This window comes from Pteropus alecto, unplaced genomic scaffold (genome assembly GCF_000325575.1).
Source record: "Pteropus alecto unplaced genomic scaffold, ASM32557v1 scaffold86, whole genome shotgun sequence".
In the NCBI taxonomy this organism is placed as follows: domain Eukaryota; kingdom Metazoa; phylum Chordata; class Mammalia; order Chiroptera; family Pteropodidae; genus Pteropus; species Pteropus alecto.
In genome coordinates, this window is record NW_006442109.1 from 22,883,938 (window position 1) to 22,906,452 (window position 22,515).

At 36.6% G+C, this 22,515-nt stretch overlaps 1 protein-coding gene across 1 annotated transcript in view; it reads right to left on the bottom strand.

The window, feature by feature from the left end:
• SLC12A1 (solute carrier family 12 member 1) overlaps window positions 1-22,515 on the bottom strand; it is a 78,514-nt gene that overhangs the window by 47,012 nt on the left and 8,987 nt on the right. The window contains 9 exon segments of the mRNA XM_025038899.1: window positions 2-44; window positions 2,585-2,669; window positions 8,331-8,458; window positions 9,969-10,080; window positions 11,974-12,084; window positions 14,089-14,228; window positions 16,344-16,439; window positions 21,593-21,668; window positions 21,813-21,944. Of these exon segments, the coding sequence (XP_024894667.1) occupies window positions 2-44; window positions 2,585-2,669; window positions 8,331-8,458; window positions 9,969-10,080; window positions 11,974-12,084; window positions 14,089-14,228; window positions 16,344-16,439; window positions 21,593-21,668; window positions 21,813-21,944 (923 nt within the window).

Genomic DNA, 22,515 nt, shown 5'->3' on the forward strand with positions numbered 1-22,515 from the left:
GGTGTCATTCATGCTTCCAGTGGCATCTCGGACTACGCAGGCCCCTGGGCAAACAACAGTGGCTTGTCATTTCTTTACATGAAAAGTTCTGTTCCTTTGGATTTCTTCTGAAAACACGCTTAGTTTACTTTGAGTCTGAGTGAGTCCACTGGCTATCCTGTCTTCCTGGAGCATGGTACCTGGAGGTTTCCATCCTCTGAAGCCTAGAAGTGTCCTCTTACTTTAACAGGCTGCCACTTCTACTGCCTTGAGTGGTTTCCATCCTAGCTCTCTTGCCTCTGTAAGACAGTTGGGGGTCTGGATTTCCTTACTTTCTGATCTCTGAAAACGCACACAGCAGTGCTTTGCACATAGTATATACTCGATTCATATTTCTGGCTTAGTTCTACTGATTAGGTGTCTTTCAAATAGGATTTATTTTCTCATCTATGAGAGAGTCAAGGGATGCAATATTGAATTTGAGTAATTAAGAGAACTGAACTCTAGTTTAATGATATTCCTTGCATAATTTTAAATATTTATAATTCTACTTAATATACAATTTAATGGTTTAAATAATATTGAAATATTTCGGGATAAAATATGAAGACTTCTTACATAATATTAATGGCTAGATAATGCTCTATCAAATATTTATCCCAGTTTATTTCATTATTTTCATACATTTGGGTATTTCTGTTATTTCTATTATAAACATTCTATAAACATCTTTGTGCATCATTTTTTCCCCTATATTTCAAAGTATTTCTCTAGGATAGTTTCCCAGAAATGCAGTTATGATGTTTTTAAAGACCTTTGACCTACATTTTAATCACTGACATTTCCTATGAATTTTTCCAACTATAATCTCTGCCATTATGTATTTGATAAGATTATTGAAATATATGAACACAGGTGTGAAATATATATAAACTTTTCTGAACTACTTGAAGGATAAATACTTTACAAACTAACGCCAAGCAATAAAACTCTTCATTTTGCTTTTTAAACTCCAGCCCTGGTGAGTTCTCATTCTTTACTGGTAACTATACAAGAGATCCCAGTGACAGGTACTAATGAGCACCCTCAATTTTAGCCACAAATTTAAATTTTTTTACATCTTGGAAAGACTTAAAAATCATGGAATCTTCAAGTTAAAAGAACCACTTAAAACAATCAGTGTAAAAAATTTTTTTGTATAACCCTAAGAGGTAGCCTGTCAGCCTCAGCTCACCCACTTGGAATTATAAGTGTCGGTTACCAAGAAAAACTATCCACTCCAGACTTTACCTGTTTGCATTGTTCATTTATGTTTTAGCTGACTTTTCTAAGTCATGTATTTTAACTTCTGCATAATAGAACTCCCCAAACAGCCATGAAGTCAAGCCATGAGCCATTATTTACACAAAGGACTGGCTATGGTCCTAGCACTATCTTCCCACCTTGGAAAAGTATAGAAACAGATTTTTCTACTCCCAGGGCAAAAACTAAAAGAATCTTTGAAATCAGGTCTATAACTTTACTCATTCCTTCATTTTTACTTTGTGTGAGAAAGAAAATCATTTGGGAAATTAAAATTTAAGTGATTTCAATGTCATTTAAGAATATGTGGATTTACTAAAGCATTGGAATAAAATCTCTCTACATGTAGCTAAACTTGGAAATGCTACAACAATGCAGTTAACATCATTATCCAGTTTTCACAATTAAGGGGCAGTGAGAGATACAAGAATTTAGGTTGTTTTGCTTTTCTCTTTGGAAACCAACTCAAGATATATGTACTTTATAGTAAACAAGAGGATAACTGGGATGTGCCTTTTGGTAAAATGGTCACCTCGGCTTCCGCAGTGGTTCAGCTTGGAGCTGTATTCCTGAATGTGTGCAGAAAAGAGTTTTTTTCTCTGAATGGTCTACATTTGCTCCTCTCCTATAACGGCACAAGCATGAAGTGACCAACCCCCAGCCTGGAGGAGGTGTGGCTATAGGCAGCAGGTGGAACAAAAGTCAGCGTGAGAATAGCAGGAGAATCCACACGTTTTTTGCTCAGTGAGTACTATGGGGGCTGGTCACCCACTTTGCTGGTAGAGGGGTCTTATTCTGATTTCCTGCCTCTTAGTGACAGTGACATTTACATATTAGGGACAACAGCTCAAGGAGCAGACGCAGTCATCAATTCTCCATCTTTCTACTTCCTTAAGGCTTTCGTTGTTATTGTTGTTGGTGTTTTGTTTTGTTTTGTTTTCTTTTGTTTTGGGCTTCTTTCCTCTTGTTCTGTTCCCCATCTGCCTCATTAGGTCAAGGGAGGAGGAGACTGGAAATGGTGGTTTTCTTGACAGTGGGATTATCATCTAGAGTAGCAAAATGGGACCCTTTTGTGTTAGGCAAAATGACAATCTGATTACCTCTACCCTAGTCCTGACTCAGAGACACCCACGTTACATGTAGGTTAATTGCATTCAAACCCCTAGAGCACCTAATAAGAGAATTAAAATTGCTTTCTTTTTAAAAACATTTTATTTATGTTCCATTGAAAGCCCACTAGACCTGAAGATCTACTGGGCCCCTTGAAAATGTGGCATTCTGATACCAGACTTACACAGCTTACCTACACAAATAGCAACTCCTATGTAGGCAACGGTGGTAATGAAAATGGCCAGCATGGTTCCTCTGGGGATGGCATCTTGGGGATCCTTTGAAAAAACAATGTGGATATACGAGGAGACAGGGTAGAATAAGAAACAGAGATCGCTTGGAGTTATTTCTGTATTTTCAAACTTTTAAGCCACCCTTCCTGAAGCAAGTTCTAAAGAAGAGATCAAACAAGTGGCAAAATGGTGCACTCAAGTACTTTTGGGACAAGGATGAAATGCTTGGAGTGACAAAAGAAATCTGTAGAACTTTCCGCTGAATAGAAGAGATCTCTAATTGTCCAGGAGGGAGTTTTTATAGAAAAGTACACTAGTTAGTTCACTCACTAACACCTCTCTCTCTCTCTTTTATCTCTTGTGAATTTCATGCAGATTTACTAGACTTTAAATTATTAGGAGAAATATACAACCATACCCGGCACATTGACGATATCTCTCTGTGTGTATTTGTTTTGGACCTAGTAAGCTTAAGCTTGCCTTTTAAAAAAATCACTTTTGACTGAGCAAAAAGGATGATCTGCTAAATTCTCCAGTCTCTCAAATTTCCCATTTGGAATCTAGGTCAAGAATGACTGCAATAGGAGATATTTAATTTCCATAAGCGGGCATAAAGGAAGAGGCAGATTTAAGCTTATACCAGAAAATGGGCTTTTTTCTTGCTTATAAATATATATAAATTCACTGAGCTGAACTCACATCATATATAAATAAGTCTTTACATCCTATTTGGGGGGCTAAATCATATCATAATCAATTCCAAGCAGCATAACTTCTAAATAATTAAATTCAACTTAACAGGGATTATTAAAGATTGTAATGTAATCATCGCTTATACAGGACAGTGCCTGAGATATAGTCAGAGTCAATAAATATTGAATTGGGGAAAGCACAATCTCAGTAGGTGTTAGTTCTCCCATCAGAGGACATGAGACTCATCAATACAAATAAGCAATCAATGCAGTGAAAGTGTGAGGTTGTTTTTGTTTGTTTGTTTTACCTTAAGTCTGCTAATCAACTCCATTGGAAAGGTGAACTCATGGTGAATGTAGTCTCAACCTGACAGCTAAAAATGATAACTAAACCAAGCAAATTTGTCCCTACATGAGAGTAAGCCATGCCCACGGAGTCACTCTGTGATCACTAACCCCTTCCTATTCTTTTAGGAATATTTCCACACATGGTTTTTTCTATATATACATACCCAGCCTCTTTCTTCCAAGCTATTGTCTTCAAAAGTGAATGTGGCAAGTGTGTGAAATAGAGTAGAACTTAGAAGGAAGAAGACAATCATGGTCCCACTCCATCTCCCAATTCATGTTATGTTTAAATATTTATTGTATTGATCAAGGATCTCTTGGAATCTGAGTGAAATGTGAAGCACTTATTTAAGTGGGAAGAAAGGAAATATATGTAAGGATAAGAGATGTGAAGATGGAAGACAGTCCTGTACCTAGAACACAAAAACTTAGTTTTTTTAAAACTATCTGCTCAATGTCAAACTTGACTCATTATAAATCAGGAAGCCAATCTCTTAATGTATAATCATATATATGTATAATCATGTTGTCTGGTCTATACATTTTCCTTAGACAGGATTTAGGATTTTAATAAATGCTTGGTTTTCATTCTAAAAGTTAATGTTCATCCTCCTAGTGGTAACCCCAAATCTAACATTCCTTCACCTTTCTTCATTAAATATTTTATTTTTTTTTTCAAGATGGAATACAAGCAATCTGTTAGATTGCTTTTTTGGAGGAAGTCAAATACATGCTAATTTTGCATCTCTGAAACTGCATCTTAACTCTCTTGATTAGACTTGGGTCACTCCCAAATCTTCTCCCAGGCACATATATACAGATCATCAACAAGTGTGTTAACGAATAGAAGGTTCAGGATGAAACTTTGTAGCATCCCCTTGTGCCAACTCTCATGACTGTCACTGGCAGCCTGAAGTGTCATCTTGAGAGGGATGCTGAGGTTGTAAGCAAAGATAGCACCTTGCATATTCTTGTAGTGTGTAAAAAAATAAATGTTTACTAAGCCGAACTGAATCTGTTATGTTCTAGTCATTTCTAGTTTCACTTTTAGAAAAAGATAAGTACTAAAGTTTCCTGGCCATTTCCCAACCAGCTTTCACCCCTCGGTCCTTAACGTGAATTATTATCTTGAATTATTACTTCTTGAAGCATTCTCCTCCCTTGGCTTTTCTGATCGCACTCTCTTTTGGGTTCCCCTGCCTCTTAGACAGCTCTTTCTCTTTCTTCTTCATGGACTTCTTTTCCACCATCAACACTTTGAATGTCTGTTTCCCTGGGTGCTGCCTTCGTCCTCTTTTCTCCTCCCTCTTGCACAGACCTGGACGAACTCATCCATGCCATGGCTTCCAGCCCTGCCCTAGTTCCTTTCCAGAGCTCCAGACACATGAATCCAGCTACACACTAGACATCTCCACCCTCATGTTCTTCGGTCATTTCAACCTCAACGGCGAATTCTGAGTTTCTCTTTTTCTCATCTACTATACCATGGAATCAGTTCAGTATGCTGCAACCAACATTAAAAGAATACAGTAGAAGAGAACTAATATAGTTCTCTATATTAGAAGTAAGGGAAAATAGCAGAAGGCTATCAATTATGATGTATAATGTTTTCTTACTGCCTATCATAGTAAAAATAAACACCCATTTCGTTTCCTCTCCTAATTCTAAGAAAAGCTGACCCCTTTGATCCATTTCCCCTGCCATAGCCTCAATTCAAGCCAATGTCATCCCTTGTCCAGACTACTGTCATATCCTCTAACTCAGAGGTCCCTAACCCCTGGGCCACTGACCAGGTACTGGTCCGTGGCCTGTTAAGAACCCGACCATACAGCAGGAGGTGAGTGGCTGATGAGTGAACATTCATCTGTATTTGCAGCCACTCCTCAGTGCTAGCTTCACCACTTCAGCTTCACCTTAGACCATCAGACATTAGATTCTCATAGGAGCAGTGAACTCTGGTGCCAAAAAAGTTGAGAACTGCTGCTCTAACTGATCTTTTGCTTCTAGTTTCCTTTCCTATCACCCTCCACCCTCTAATCCATCCTTCACAAACTACTAGATGCTTCTCTGTAACACACATGTCTAATCCTGATCTAACCTCTTTAGTGTCTCTAACTAATTTGGGGATAATATCCAAACTCCATTGCTTGTAGTTTAAAGGACTTCTGAGTTCTGTTTAATAGTATATAGTAGTGTATGTGATAAAAGTTAAGCTTAACTGTAAAATCACCAAAATATTTTTAAATGAAAGGAATCGAACTTTTTGCAACAATACTATGACAGCTTGTATTCTGAAAATCATGACAAGATATCCTCTGCATTTTCTTTCCATGTAATCTCAAAATCAGAGATTTCATAGTACAGATTGATAGATAAGTAAAATACTTTACTAACATGGCACCCCCAAATCAAGTTAGCATTTATCTTGGGAGAAATGGTAAGTTTTGCCTTTTTAGATAGGGATATTGTCTAGTTCTTTGCTTACTCTCAGAGTACCTAAGACACATAGAAGATCCTTTATAAATATGTTTATTAATATATCTATGAAAATATTTTACTTGTGTGCCTCACTCTGCACATAAAATAATTTTCATCAGCTGCATCTTTCTCTGTGCCTCTTTATACTCCATGCCATCTGTTCCAACCCTCCCTGTCTTCAACGTTCTATACATCCCTTGAAATATGAATTGAGTGTTTCCTCCTCTGAAAGTCTTCCCTTACTTCTTTGGAGATAGAGAATTACTGTTTCTTCTTTCTCTTGCACATGATCTGTTTTTTGCTTCTTATGACTCAATTAGAGTAGACCATTACCTGTTTATGGGAAGGATTGAGCTTTTTTTTTGCCTCCCCAGTGCCTGGTGTAAGAAGACACTCAGTAAGTGCTGGCCGAGTTGAACTGACTTCTACACATCTAACTCTAAATTGTCTTTAAGGAATCTAAGAAAAGCACAATATTCTTTAAATTAAATGTGTGCTTACATTTTGCAGAAATTTAAATCAGTGACAGCTAATACTTTCCCAAATCTGAGAAATGGGAAGCTCAACATCCATAACTAAATTTCATTAAACAGTTATACTACTTGAATCATTTTGAACAAGTTACTTCATTTTTCTGAACTTCAGTCTAATCTTTTCTTAGGCTCAAGAATTTACCATGGCACTGTAGTCCTTAATGTAACAAATCTAAATGCCTTTGTTCATTCATTTGATAAATATCTATTGAAGCCTTACTAGCTCCAAGGATACAGAAATGAACAAAACCAAAGGCAAAGTTCCCATTTCACAGAGTTATATTATAGGGAAACACCTCTCACTTAGGTCCCTCCAGCAGCTGTTTTTCTTTGCCTTATAAGATTATCTGGCTTCACGAGGGCTTCTCCAGTTAAACTGTGAGAGATTCTTTACTGTTTCCAGTTTCCCTGTGCCTGATTGTTCTTTTGTCCTTTCTCCTTGTAATATACTTTTTCACAAATAGTCAGTTCTTAGCCTTTGCTTTCAGTTCATACTCAAAACTTAACTTCCTTGAAGAAATAATCCTTAACTTAATTATTTGTTCATTATTTTTATTTCACAATCTATTTGAACAATACATACGGTTTTCATTTATTTATATCTCTTGATGGCTCCTGTAAATGTTTCTGTCTTCCGAAGTAGATTATAAATTTATTGAGGTAAAATCTGTGTCTTTTACTTTTTTATGTGTGTGATAGAAACTGCTTATTATTTTAAAATATACATTCTCACTTTCCTCCTTTTAATACCAGAATCCCCTAAAATTATATCTAGGCACATGGCTGCCCAGGTAGAGACTACATTTCTCAGCCGTCTTTGCAATGAGGTAAGGTCTCAGACTAAATTCTGGAAAATGGAATGTCAATAAAAGCAATACATGCAAGGTCCAGGAATTGTTTATCTTCTGCTTCCCCTTATTTCCCTTTCCTATGGACTAGACTGTGATCTTGGAAGTAATCAGTCATCTTGGACCTTGAGGGCAAACCCCAAGCGAATGGTAAAACGAGGAAGGTTTTCTGGGTTCTTAGGCTACTTTTTGGGGTGATCTTTTTTATTCCGCTGGATGGTCATGAGCTTGAATTTTTATGTACTAGAAAAACAAACTTCTATCTTGTTTAGGTCACGGTTACTGGTCTTATATAAAACATTCAAACCAATATCCTAACTAATACAATGCTCCTTACAGTATTTAACATAGAATAATAGGAGCAAGTGCTAGTAAATACCTATCAAGTGAGTGAATTCATCTCTGAATTTAATGATATAAGTGTTCAGTAATAAAGAATTTTTTTGTTTGTTTTTGTTATTTCTTGAATGTTCCATGTTCTTGTTCACTGTGTTTAAAAGAGTAAGGGTAGTTTTGATGTTTTTCACTGAACTATGTTCATTTTGTTGGAAATGTGACACGCTGTCATTATATTCTGCCCTTCTGATATAACTGAATAAGACTTTTGGAAGAACTATCTGGTATAGGATAGTTTGGCATTAAAATTTGGCATAAAAAGAGAATTTTTAAGTAATCAAGAAAGTTAATAGAAATCTTATAGTTTTGAAATATGTAGAAAAGCATGGTCATTGTCGAGTTCTTGTTTTGCCCAACAACTGTTGGGCAACCACCACACACAATACTATAAAAGCAGAGAAAACAACATACCTCCAAATCTCCAGAGATGTTGGCACCTGCAAGAATCCCAGTAGCTGCTGGGAAAAAAATGGCAAAGACAGAGAAGAAGCCTTCACCTTTAGTGAAGCGTGGCCCAAAGTTTTCTGCAAATATTGATGCTGCAACACAAATAATGAGAAAATAATCATGTAAACTTTCCTCACAGAGTAGGAGATAAAATTACCTTTGGCTTCTAGAGCCTTAAATTCAAATAGGCTCCTATAATCTAAACAGAATGGACTCAAATATGTTGGTGTACTTCTGATAAACCTTATGCTAATATTTGTCAAAGTTCAAAAAATATATCCCAAGGTTTTAGAGCTCTAGGAAAGAGCTCTGAAAAATCAATAAATTTTGTGCCAGTGGAGACCCAGGCCACCTGACTACTTTAAATTTGGAAGATTAAAAAAGGAGGAAATGGAGAATTCTCTCATAATCATACTGGCAGACTCACAGTTATACTACACACGTACACTGTCCTATATACATACAACTACATTATCACATGCATAAATACCTTAACCAACACACTGCTTTTCTATGCTTTTTCTTTAATCACAGGAGAACCTTGTCAGTGAGTCTACCTTACAAATTTTGCTACTAAAATTCTAACTTCTACACTCCTTGCTCCCAGAGATTGAATCCTAAATCTTTATACCAAATTCTCATATATGGGAGAATAATACTGTGAAGAGATTTGGTCATAAAATAATACTACCCCACAGGTTGTCACCAAATTACTTAAATGAAAGAAAATCTAGATGAAAAAAAAAGAAAGAAAAAGGAAGTAAGAAAAAGAGAGAAAAATGTGAACAAAAAAATCCTGAATAACACAAAAATTAGGAAAAAAATTTATATCATCAGAAAACATACAACAGGAGGTGGAAGAAGGGAAAAGAATAGAAAAGGAAATTAATTAACATGCAAAGCAAACAATACAATCTTTACAAAGAAAAGGAATCAGAAAGGAAGAGGTGATATGATATAAAAAGGAAATGAATACTGACAAGTGAGTAAATAAAGAGAAATATTCTTTAAATCTCAGCAGTGGATTCTACAGGTGGCGTAGAACAGGGGAGAGAAGTCATATTTCATGCTCACTGACATTATCACAGGATGCTACACTAAGGAACTTCTACAGTCTTTTATGCCTGAAAACCTGGCAGTGATGCTTAACTAAGCAATGCTTAAAAAAAGCAAGAACCAAAAATGTCTAGGAGGAAAATGACACTGTTTGGCTTTAGTGCTCTCAGTGGTTGAACAACTGATGTGAGCTTTCTTCTCTTTCCTTGCAGGTGCACTCCATTTCTATTCTTTTGACAGCAAGAACAATTTGTATAACACTTTGTTTTCAAAACATTTTTACATTCACTATCTTAAAAATCTCCTCAGGAAGTTACTATGATCACGCACAGCTTACCAGGAAAATCTGAGACCCAAATATGTTAGGTGACCTGTCGAGCTGGGAAGCAGTAGGGTTGCTACTCACTCGAGCTCTCCTGAATCGAACCTCAGGCTCTTCCCTGGCTCACACTGGAAATCCAAGGCTGGTGTGGTGGTCACAGGAATGGTGATGGGGCAAGCAATGGGGAGCCATTGATTGCAGAGCAACTTATTTGTCACACATACCTTGGTAATTAAAGAAACCTCTGGACTTCTTCTCATTGTTGGATGGAATGACGGTCCCAATGAAGAAGTTTGCAATAGCAATAAGAAGAATGATCAGAAGGATCACTTGAGCCTGGAATGGCAAAGTAAAAAGAGACCAAATTAGATTTATTTAATAAATTTTACATAATTATAAAAGTTACATGTTTACTGAAGAAAGACTGATTACTCCAGTTAAGATTCTACTACCCAGATTAGGTAATACCTGTGTCCTTATGGAATGGCATCTTAATAAGCCTTATTTGATGTGAGTGTAGATGTTGCATTTTCCATGGGAGCACGTGCTTCGGAACTTGACATTACAAAAACATTCCAAGTACTAGATAGGTAACTAACTGCAGTGTCCTTGGAATATAAACAGAACCCAAAGTTTTAACACTGAAAGAGTTTATTTCCTTTTCAGGCAGAGCACCATGGATTCCTCCCCTTCCCAGTACTAACTGCAGGAGTATTGAGAACACAGAATGACTCAAAAATTCTCCTGACACTTAGTGCATTTGATGTTGGGCTGCCAACGTGTGCCCAGCAAAAGTGGTATGCAATATTGACCAGTCGAACTGTCTTTCTTTAATTCTCCATATATTTTGTGGTGTTTTTTGGGTGCTTGGCTTCCCCTATGTTGTTAAGAAGGCACTTCTCCTACTCTTTGCATAATTGTTTCCTTCCTCTCACTTTTAACTCTTAGTTACCTCCTCAGATAGGCCTTTCTTGACCACTGAATCTAAATAATAACAGCTTATGTTCACCAAGGGCTCACAATATAATAGATGCAGATTTAACTTTACCAGTATTCTTTCAGATAAATAATACCACCAGGAACCATATGAAGTAGGTAATATTATTATCATCATTTTAAAGATAAAGAAACTGAGGCACAGATAGCTTAAAAAATTTACTAAAAGTCATTATAGATTTAAACCAGGTCCAAGTCCAGGCATCCTAATGGCAGAGCTAGAGCTTTAAATTCTACCCTGTACTGCCATGAAACTACATTACCTCTCTCAGGGAATAAAGTCATCAAAAGTAGATTCTCCATTATTTTCTTTCTCAGAATCCTGTTTATTTTCTTCATAGCACTTTTACAATTTACCGTTTTACATTTACTTATTTATCTACTTGATTACTACTCATATTCTCATAGACCATATGTTCAAGTAGGGTAGAAATTGTATGTGCCTGTATTATTCACAACTAAATATCTAGTGCCTAGAACAATGCCTAGCACATGTAGGCACTTAATCAATTTTTGTTTAATGTGTGAATGCATAATCCATAAGAGAGTGCCATGTAGGACTGTTTCCTATTGCCTTTTATAAGTGGAAGCCTTTGGCCATCTTTCCACTTCTGGTGACCACTTCAGACCTAGTTTCTACATCTCCAGGCACATGGTATCAGTTTCAATTGTGCCAGTCACTATAGAGAGTTACAAAGCAGGCGAAAGACATGCTCCCCATCATTCAGAAATTTACTAGTTATTTTACTACTAGTTAAATCCAGATGTTCTTTAGTTCCACAGCTTATAATGTCTTCATATTTGCTGTTGAAGTACTGGCTTTTAGAGGAGAATGATAGTTTCTGGATCTATCATCTCCTAACACACTTGCTATTTCGTTTGGGTTTCAGCACCTACAGCCACCTTGAAAGGGGACACCAGGGTATAACTGAGAGAGACAGGCTTCTAGCATGTACCACTGTTATGATCATAAGGGGTCCGTGTGAGGTGAAGACAGCAACCTTGGTGATTTTGTCACTGTGATGATAACATAAAGAAGAACAAAGCACAGGTCTGATCATGTGATACATGTGCTGTGTGTGAGTCATGACTGCCTGGACCTCATGCTTTGAGGGCTTGGTGCTCCACCTGCAACTTTTCCATAGCAAGTAATAACAGCAGTTCTCTTTGGGTATGAGGTTTCTTCTAGAACCTGATCAATAGTTGTTGACGACCTCATTTTGAGAAACTCACCTTTGCTTCCCATTCCATTCCAGCTACTGAAATTCCTAAAAGAATGACCACTGTGATGGAGCCTATTATCCGGATGTCATTGGTTGGATCTACCATCATTGAATCACTCTCCTGGAAAAAAAATTTACAAAAATGGTTAGAGATGGAGCTTTTTTAAAAAAATTTATTTTATTATTAGTTTTAAGAACAAATTACATTGGTTAAACATTTATATAGTTTATAAAACAACCCCTCTAATTGCTCTTTCTCTCCTCTAGCCCTCCACCTAGCCATTTCATTAATGCTAACTGCATTCCCTCTACTGCGCTCCCCATCCCCATGACCATCTATCAACTACTAATTTATACTTTTTTAACCCTTCACCCCATTATCCCAGTCCCCCAACCCCCCTTCTTTCTGGCTGCCGATGGAACTTTTTTTTCTCCCTGCCTACCTTATTGTAGCATTTAATAGTAAAAAGTGATACTGTGAATGTCTGGGGACATGTAAGGTAATAGAAAAATAAAATTTGAGAAAATGAAGAAACTAACATTATTTTCTCCTATGATAATAGGCCTCTGATAGCCAAGGTTAGGAGTTGGAAATATTAGAGATTCATTCTAGTCAAAGCTTTTGAAGCTATTGTAGCACTAAGTAAAAGTATGTGTCCACACACATATCATGTTTTGTTTTGGAAGAATGATGAGTTATTTTTGTGTGTCAAGGAAATCTTAGAGGAACAAAAATGGGTGGGTTTCCAATATGAATATTGGAAAATAAATATTGGAAAATCAATTAAAGAATAAACTACACAAACCAGATAATGCATCTCTTTAAGATAACATACCTTGTGAACTATATAATCCACTCATTTATTCATCTAATTTTTAAATGGAGGTACTGTTACCAATTGAATTCAGTGAATGCTATCACTACTACAAAAGGAAGAGTACAGATGTTAGTTTGTGTACCAGCTAATTTACATGCTGAGATATAAAACATCTAGATGGGGCACCAAAGCTAGAAAACATCTAGTTTTCTGCAGTGAGTTATTCTAATGTTCGAACTTTCTTTCCCTTTGGAAATCTATAACCATAATAGTAATACAGTAGCGCCCCCTTATCTGCCGTTTTGCTTTCTGAGATTTGAGTTACTCATGGTCAATAGTGGTTCAAAATATTAAATAGAAAATTTCAGAAATAAATAATTCAGAAGTTTTAAATTTAGTCCCATTTCGAGTAGAGTGATGAAATCTCATACTGTTCTACTCTGTTCTGCCCAGGACATAAATCATCCTTTTGTCCAGTTTGTCCACATTGTATATGCTACCCACCTGTTAGTCACTTAGTAGCCTTCTCAGTTATGAGGTCAACTGTCATGGTGTCACAGTGCTTGTGTTCAAGTAACTCTTATTTTACTTAATAATGGCCCCAAAGCACAAGAGTAATGGTGCTGGCAATTTAGATATACCAAAGAGAAACCGTAAAGTGCTTCCCTTAAGTGAACATGTAAGTATGGTACAATAAGATATTTTGGGAGAGAGAGACCACATTCACGTAACTTTTATTACAATATATTGTTATAATTGTTCTTTTTATTAATAGTTATTGCTGTTAATCTCTTACTGTGCTTAATTTGTAAATTAAACTTTATCATAGGTATGTGTGTACAGGAAAAAACAAAAAAAAACATAAATATGTAGGGTTCAGTACTATCTGCAGTTTCAGGCATCTACCAGGGGTCTTGGAGCTTATCGTTTGTGGATAAAGGGGAATTATAGAATTACGGCTGATAATAATACTCATTATTTATCTGTTTTGTATTTCATATAAATAATTTTATTTGATCAGTACCAAGTTTCTATGAAACACATAGAATAGTATTATTAGCCCATAGTATGGATTTGGAAAACAGGTTTCAGACGAATAGAGCGACTGGTCCAAAATCTCTCAGCTGGTAAATGTGAGAGCCAGAATTCCAAGCCATTTCTAATGCCAAGTTTAAGGCTCTTTCAGCTTCCACATTCTCCAGAATAAATCTACTTCCTCTCATCTCGCCATAATGATATGCCCTAGTGCCCTGAAAAAACAAATTGAATCAAATTATTTGCTTGGCTGAAGAAAAGCTTTTACTTACCTTAAGAAGGTCTACCACAGTCTCAGCAAATCCTACCACATACATAGCAACAGCCACTGCATTGGCAAAAGCAAAGATCAAGCCTATAGACCCACCGAACTCGGGCCCTAAGCTTCTGGAAATAAGATAGTAAGCCCCACCTAAAACAAGAAATGAACATACTTTACATTAAGGAACAGTGAAGGGATTTAGCTTATAAAACCAAATTATTTTGAACATCTGAGAACATTTGAAATATTAATTATTCTAATAAAAATATTATAAATTTCTAATAATTTTAGGAATCTTGTGTAACCTTAAGGAATAACTTAGCCCTTGTTCATTTTCTGTTCATTTTCTATAATCTACAATAGAACTTTCCTGACTTAATAAAATCCAATTTATTGAAACCTAATCATATAAATGCTACAAATAAGAATATTGCAAACTTTACCAAAAAAATATAAGAAAGAAAAAACTTTGTTCTGTAAAAAAAAAATCACCGGAGAGTTCAAATCAAAAAAGTAAAAGAAAATTTTATATCTTAAATTTCCAGAAGTAGGCAGGCCTAGGCAGAAAATGAAGTGGGTGAAGTTTATCATTGTTATACTAACTTCTTTTCTGGTATAATTTTCTGGTACACATTTGCTATATAAAAAAAGATATCTGTATAGTGCTATATATTATCCACTCCTTGGTTATTGTCAAATACCCATTTGTATATGAAGGTGGAAAATAGGAAGAAAAGAGAGGGAGAGCTTGGAACGATTGTCTCTCCTCTGGACCTTGAAAAGGTAGTTTTACATATGGTTGTGTGCTTCTGTGAACATAAAGGAGTGAGCTGGACAAATTAACCACCTAGAGGATACTGAGAGTAGATTGATGAAGGTAAAAAAGACTAGACATTGAGAGGCCTAGATGTTGAGAAGAAAACTAGATGTTTCCTTTGTCCATATTACATTAAATAAACGAGCTAGCCAGTTACTTAGAGTTGATCAAAATAGAGACAGGTAGGAATTGTGAAAGGAGGCATGCTATGTGTAGGATGGCATTTTAGAAGGTCTTGGGTAGGGAGACCTGGATAAGGTATCTGAGCAGAGACCCGAGGAGCCAAAGCAGAGTAAGAGAGTTGAAGAAAGGAAGTTTAAACAATGATGAACTTCACACACTTTATTTTCTGCTTAGGTCTGCTTGTTCCTAGATGATTCGAAAGAAGCTCTTCGTTTTGTTTGTTTTTATTTTCTTTTAAAGCCTCTTCTCATGGCTATTGGCCAATGGGAGCATAGGGTTGTGGGGAACTCTGAGGACTTACTGAGCAGAAAGTATCAGCAGTGTCAGCTGGGGCACTGGAAGGGACCTGGGAGAGAGACAGCAGGGCTTGTTCAAGGCACAAAGAAATGCCTTCTTTCTAGACACCTGGTCACTCTCTACTTTATAAGCGTGTTTAATCATAGGAAATGGGTCAAAAAAAATCTTTTCTGGAGATCTCTTAATTTTAGTTGAGAAGAATTTTGCCTTACTCCTTAAATTTTGGGTTATTTTGTTTTGTTTTAAGGCTTTGGGGACTAATTATCAATACATAGTTCTTACTTCCAACATTAAACCAACTCTAAACATAACTGCATAACCAGAGTTTGTAGTCATAAGTAAATGAATGGGCTCACCTCCTCTTACAACTCCATTTGTGCAAATAGCAGACATAGAAATACCTGTGAGTGTTGTCACTACCACACTCAGGCCAATGACGATCACTCCGAGACCTGCAAAATTCCCCAAGAAAAGTGTTTGGTTCTAGACGTCACCAGTGCTTCAGGAGACAGCAGTCTGAATCTTGTCACAGAGGATCAGTCTCCCCATGAAAAACCTGAAATGTTCTAAAAGATCCCATTCCACGAAGGACTAGGAAGCACCTGAAATGTACTAAACTTTAAAACCGAGGCCATGTCCAGCGGTCATTTTCCAAGAAACACCAATGAGAGGAATACAGACTAGCCTGAAAAATAAAACGTTTACCGAAGGAATGTGAAAATCTGGAAACCATAACCTGCAATACGCCAGAGAAATCCATTAGAAAAGAGACCACAGCTGACCAAAGTAGTCCAGGACTGTACTCACAGTACCTTATGTTTCCTTCTGCATCCAGCTCATCCAAAGCATTAGCCAGACTTCAAGAACAGTGGGCTATGTTCTTGTTCCCATCAAAAAGAAATATATAAAAAATATTTTTGCCTACCAGTAGCAAGTGATGAGACCATTAGATATCTTAGAAATTTTACCTCCACGAACAAACCCGTTAGTTGCTATTGCTGAAGTTGACAACCCCGTAATAGAAGTTACCATGGTGGAAAGAAGAATTATGAGAACTCCAAGACCTGTCAGCAATGAAAGATAAAAGATATTGCATTTTACTTTTCTTCCTTGGATTTCTTATTGCCACAAACTATACTGCCTTTAATTTAAGTCTTCACGTCCAAGCCGTGAGCCCCAATGTAGTTGCTCTGTGCTAAGGAGAAACTGGTTTGCCTGGCATAAAGTTCAGGTTGGAGAACCGCTCATTACAATGAAGCGAAAACTTCTAAAATGCAGCCCTGGAAAGGAAAAGTTGACTTATGATGGTGTCCTGGGAGAGAAACTACCTTGGCTGTGAAAAGAGAAAACATGACATTTGACCTTCTCTCTTGCTTGAGAGGAACCTGAATGAGAAAGTTGGAGGTTTGACAAAGGTTAAATCCTTCTCCATTCTTCTTGCATCTCTCTTGCCTAGACGGGAGTGGAGGCGGGGAACCAATTTAGATTACCTTTGAAAACACTCCAGAAAGGTCAGTGGTGAACTATTTGAGTCTGTGTTGCCTTTACCTTACAAATGATAGTGCGGGTCACAAGTTTAATTACCTCCTCTGACATATCCATTTGTGGCAATAGCAGAGGTGGATAAACCAGTGATAGTGGTCACTGTCACGGCTAAGCCGATGATAATCACACCAAGACCTCAGTTGAGAGAGGAAAAATAAAGGCAATTAATCGGTAGAACAATTCATTAGATCGTTTACATAAAAACCAGCAAGTCTAAGGTAATCACCAAAGGACCACATTTGAGTTAACAAGTTGGCCTGAAATCACCACAGACTAAGTGCTCAGCTTTGAAGTTTTTTGCCTAGGGTAGTATAAATTCTAGAGCTAAGATGTGCATGAGAAGCTACACATGACTGAGCAACTATGGCTGGTCAAAATTTGATGTGAACCCAATTTTTTATGAAGTTATAGATACCTATAAACGTAATAATTGGTCGAAACAATACCAAGCTGTTAATATAACTAAAGAGTAAATGTTCATCTTTCCAGGTAACTATCTTTTGATGTACATTTGGTTGTGTAGGAGTGGAAAGTTATATACAGCATAGCAAATCATTCATCTGGCAGATAAGTGGAAAGAATCTAAATGAACAACTTTCACTAATTGGCTCTATGACCTCTGGCAAGTTACTTATTTTGTGAGCCAAAAGTGTCAATGCAATTAAAAAGAATGTGTGTGTAAAGTGGCTAGCACAGTGCATAATGCACAGACCACCATACAGAGTCAGTGGCATTGCTAATAGTCAAAATAGCTATTATTTATTAAAAACTTACTATATATCCAGTTATGTGTTAGGTATCATGAGAAATGCAAGGAACAAATAAAATGAAATGAAAAAAAAAAAACTGCCTTCAAGAATCTTATGCTGCAGAAGGTAAATGATTATGAGAAAGAGAAAGTGGTAAACCAAAATTTGAAGGAAGGCAAGGCTGCCTTCGGCTTCAGGAAATACACAGCCAGGAGGATACAGAAGAGCGGCAGGATATGCTACTCCAAAATATGCCACTTTAGCATAAAGATTATTTTGAGCTAAAGCCAATTGAGAAGAAGCAGATACTTTGTCGTATTTGCCTAAAAACAGGACATAAATTTGTAAAGGTGTATCCCCTTTCCCCTATATCAGAAAGGACAGAAGTTAAATCTCCGGTAACAATTCTAGAACCTTAGCAGCTGGAGATGTTACCAGAGGAACCTATGTAACAAACTACCCTTATCTTCCGTTAGTTCTCTTATATATTTGCCTTCCTACAATTTGCCACGCTAGAAACTCAGTCCTTTTCCTTTGTCTTGTCACGTCTCTAAAAATGTATCATTCTTTTGTTAAGATGCTGTATAAGCCCAACTCAAACCAACTCTCTGAGTTACTCATTGCTGTCTTCCCATATGTATGCACACTGCACATGTTAATAAAACTTCTGATTGTTTTTCTCTTATTAATCTGTCTTTTGTCAGTCTAATTTATAGGTCTTTAACCAATGAGCCTACTATGGGTAGTGGGAAAACAGTTTTTCCTCTCCTACAATATTCTCCTCAATGGAGGTCAACGCAGAATTCAGGGAGAAGTTGTGGGGCTGAAATCACTCTGGCTCCAGCCAAAATGTTCTTGCTCCCCTGCATAAAATGGATGCTTCTTAATTGTTGTTGGCAGGCTCTCTTGTTTCAAGGATGATTAGAACAGTTGGCCAAGAGAGGCTGTGATCTCTCTATCCATGTCCTGGGAGAAGGGGAAGTGGGGGGAGATTAAGGATAGAAATGTGGATGAGGTACTGGAGGCTGGCTCTTTTGATGCTCCCAGCTATATCTTGGCTCTAGCAGAAGTCTCTAGTTAATTTTACAGCTTTAAGTGTAATAGGAAGAGGCTAACTGTAGACACAATGTGCAGACTTAAACCATATTGCCTCAGCCCCTGTAGACTCTTAAAGTTTGGTGTTGTAAGAAATAGATGCCCTAAATTCTTCATTTCTGTTGCAGGAATCCTGGGATGGGTATTATTACATTATATGTGGCTTCAGTCTTTTGTACCCCCAAAGGTGATTTCTTTTATCTTTTGCACATTATTTTGCTCTTGCCTTTGTTTTGAGAAAGTTCGATATCAAATATTTAGCTCACCCCAGCAACTGCATAGGACCATATACTTTGCATTTCAGGACATTTAACCTACTCTGACTTTATTACTTCTCTAGCTTATTTTCCCCTTGCCTCTACTTTTCCAACAATTTTTAATTCATCCTTTTGTGTTGTATATATTTCTGTAAACCATATGAAATCCTAGAACAAAATTTCACACATTTAAACAGTGAGGGATTTGCCAATCAAACAAAATCCCAGGGTAAAAGGCAGCTTAGAGAACATTCAATTCACAGTTTTCTCAAAGTGTGGTCCTTAAAACACATACTTCAGGAAATACCCAGGGTACTTATTAAAAATGCCCAGACCTACTGAGTTTGGCTCTTTCAAAGTGAATCCTTGGATTCTGCAAGTTTGTAGCTTAACTTCCCCTGTAACTCTTATGTACTTCACAGTCTGAAGACCACTGCACTACCCTAAGTCTATCTCAATTTGCGTCTGCCTATTCGGCGAGGTTCTTTATCATTATTTTCAAAGAATTAATTGAGAAACAATCTAGCTTCCTAATTTTCAGATGAAAAAGTAAAACTCAAGGAGTATTAATGACTTGCCTCAGGTCATATCTGCTTTTCACATCCTTCTTCTCTGCCTGATGGTTAAATTTATTAGAAATCATCTTGCCCAGCCAAAGTCTCCAAGACAGAGTAAAACAGCTATATGAGTTATTGGCTCATTCTACCATTTGCTTTTGGTAGAATGCCAAGACAGCCAAAACTCATGGCCTCGGAATGGTTACTTAAGGGCTATAGCTACTGTCGTTCCTGACTCCAGCTTCCTTCTGGCTTTGTTCCCAGGTTCTGGGCTTACAGTGTATTCAGGTTTCTTTCTCAAACTATTGTTTCTTTTCTTACCCAATAAATGGTCCCACATGGGCCCCAGATGGTGACTTAATCAACTCATTTAGCTTTAAGTTTACAGCAAAGGCAAGTAAAATTGAGTAAGGGTGATAATAAGTTTCTACTACTCACTAAAAGTCTCTCTTCTAAGAATTAAAAGAAAAAAAATTCCGTTAAAAAAATTATTGAACATCCATTTAGATAGAACTCTACTACAATAGGATTGAACTACTTAAATAACTTAAATAAAAGGTTCTTATTAAAACTATTCTGACGCCTGAAAGTACAATAAACAAGTTTAGCAGAAGATAGGATTCTTCATACTTTACAACTTTGCAATAAACATGAAACTGGATTGACTGTGAAGAGTAATGTAAGATCTGATTAAAGTTCAGATTATTGCCCAAACATATGGATGTTAAATAAGTTGCATTAAAAAGAATTACTCTTGCCCTTGGCTACACTCACACCTCTAAACAAAGTAATGTTTCTTGATGATCTCAATAAGTTACTAAACTGCCCTTAAAAACCTAATTTTGCATGAAACCCTGAAGCAAAAACTTGGCAATATTAAAATGCAGATTTTCCGTGGAACTGCATATACTTATTTTGGACCCTGCGGCTGTAAGCCTTCATTTGATATGCATCATAAAGCCAGCAAGCAGCCCTTTGTCAGGAACTCAGCAGTTGCCAAACACGAAACATGGAAAAGCTATGGGAACTGGTACCAGTGTTTCAGTTTATAACTTAGTTCTTTCTGTTTCAGGGTTAGTCTGTTGGTGATTTTAAACGTGTTTTGAGGAGCAAAGACAATAAATAATGACCAAGTATCTTCCGAGTGTGAATCGAGATACATTCTGGAATGATATCTGAAAGCACATCTTAAGCTCTATGTTCTTGATGCTAATGATTTATAAGTCTTCCCCCAAAGTGGATCTATAATATATTTTCCATATGTAGAGTAGAACATCATTAATTTTTATCACATTAAATCAGTACCTATGATAAAATTTAAATAAATTTTTCATATAAATTTTATTAATATTCACTTAATAAGAAAAGATTTGCCACAGGAAATAATACCTCAAATGGAACATAATATTTAAAACATTAAATAAGCACAATAATTTCAACATCATTTTCCATTTAGAAAAATTAGCAATAGCTATATACATTATCTCAGCCATTTTATCTATTATTTTAAGCAATACTTTATTAAACTTTATTTTCTTACTGTGAGTATCTGAAAGTAACACAATTATTTTCTTTGGAAAATGTCCAACAATTCAGAATTTTTATTAATCAGGTCACATTTTCACCAGTTTTCGCACAAGTTATTTTTAGTTAATGAAGTTTTGCCAAAAATTATGAGAGATACTATGATAAATGTCAATGTCTCCAAATATTAATATTGTTATTTAAAATGAATGTGTCTATATATACCTGTACACCTAAAACTCCACGAAAAGATAGGAATATCTCCTTAAGCATTTATCTGGTTGGCAAGCTGGAAAATTCCAGTCTCCCAGGAGTCAACGCTTCACCTTTCCTCTCTGACAAACATTGTCTAAGAGGCAAAGTTTAAAAACTCAAGTGCAGATTATTTCTGTGACCTTCATCTCACATTCAGCATTAATGGTGAAACCAAATTGATTATTGAGTTTATAACATACACAGAAAATTATATAGGAGAGGAAAAAATGCTTACCGATTCCAGCTTCTCCAACAATCCAAGAGAGGCGAATGAAGAGCATGACGCCCCAGATATTCAGCATGCATCTTACCTGTGGATTGAAGGAGTATTGAAAGAGATGAGAAATGATAGAGGGCAAAACTCAGGTCTTTGTAACTCTGGTGTTCAGGCCTTGTCAACACTCAGTCTACTAGTGTTGGGTTGTTTTCATGTATAAACATAGGAGCTTTCTCACCAGCACACCTTTCACCCATCCAAACTTCACAGCACCAGATTTTTCTTCTTCTTTGTTTTCAGCTTGTTCATCTCCAGACATCCTGTCACCATTAGCAACTCTGTCAGCTGAACCTGGGGCCACCATCACATTCTGCATTTTTACAGATAGCAAAAACACAATACATGGTCAGCAAACACATGGTTGCATAAAACTTTCAGAGGCAAATCAAAACAATTGACATAAAACTTTAGACAAATAAAAAACTTTAGTCATTTTAATAAGATAATTAATGTTTGCCATGGAAAGCTGATGGCTTCGTTTTCTGATTTTAGGCACCAAGACTGCAGGGGTGGTGAAGGAACCTGGGCAGTTCTACTGGTGAGAATATTACCTTAGGGGAAAATGGCCAGATTTGGATTTGTTTAGAACACAGAAAAAACAAAAGGGAGAAGGAAGGATGTAACAAAGGGAGGAAAGTCTAACAATAGTGAATGAGGGTGTTTGAGAAGGCTTGGTTAGAGGGCTGGAAAGTTAACTTTCCTCACTAATGCAGAGTACCTGGCCTTCTTTCCATTGTTCTCTTTGGGTTTCATTTTATTCTTCTGAAATAATAATGATAAAACTTCTCTACTCACATCAGAGTATCTTTTTCACATCAGTGTTTTCTTTTAAAAAATAAAAAGGTTAAAGACATTGTATAGCTACAAGAATGATATCTCTG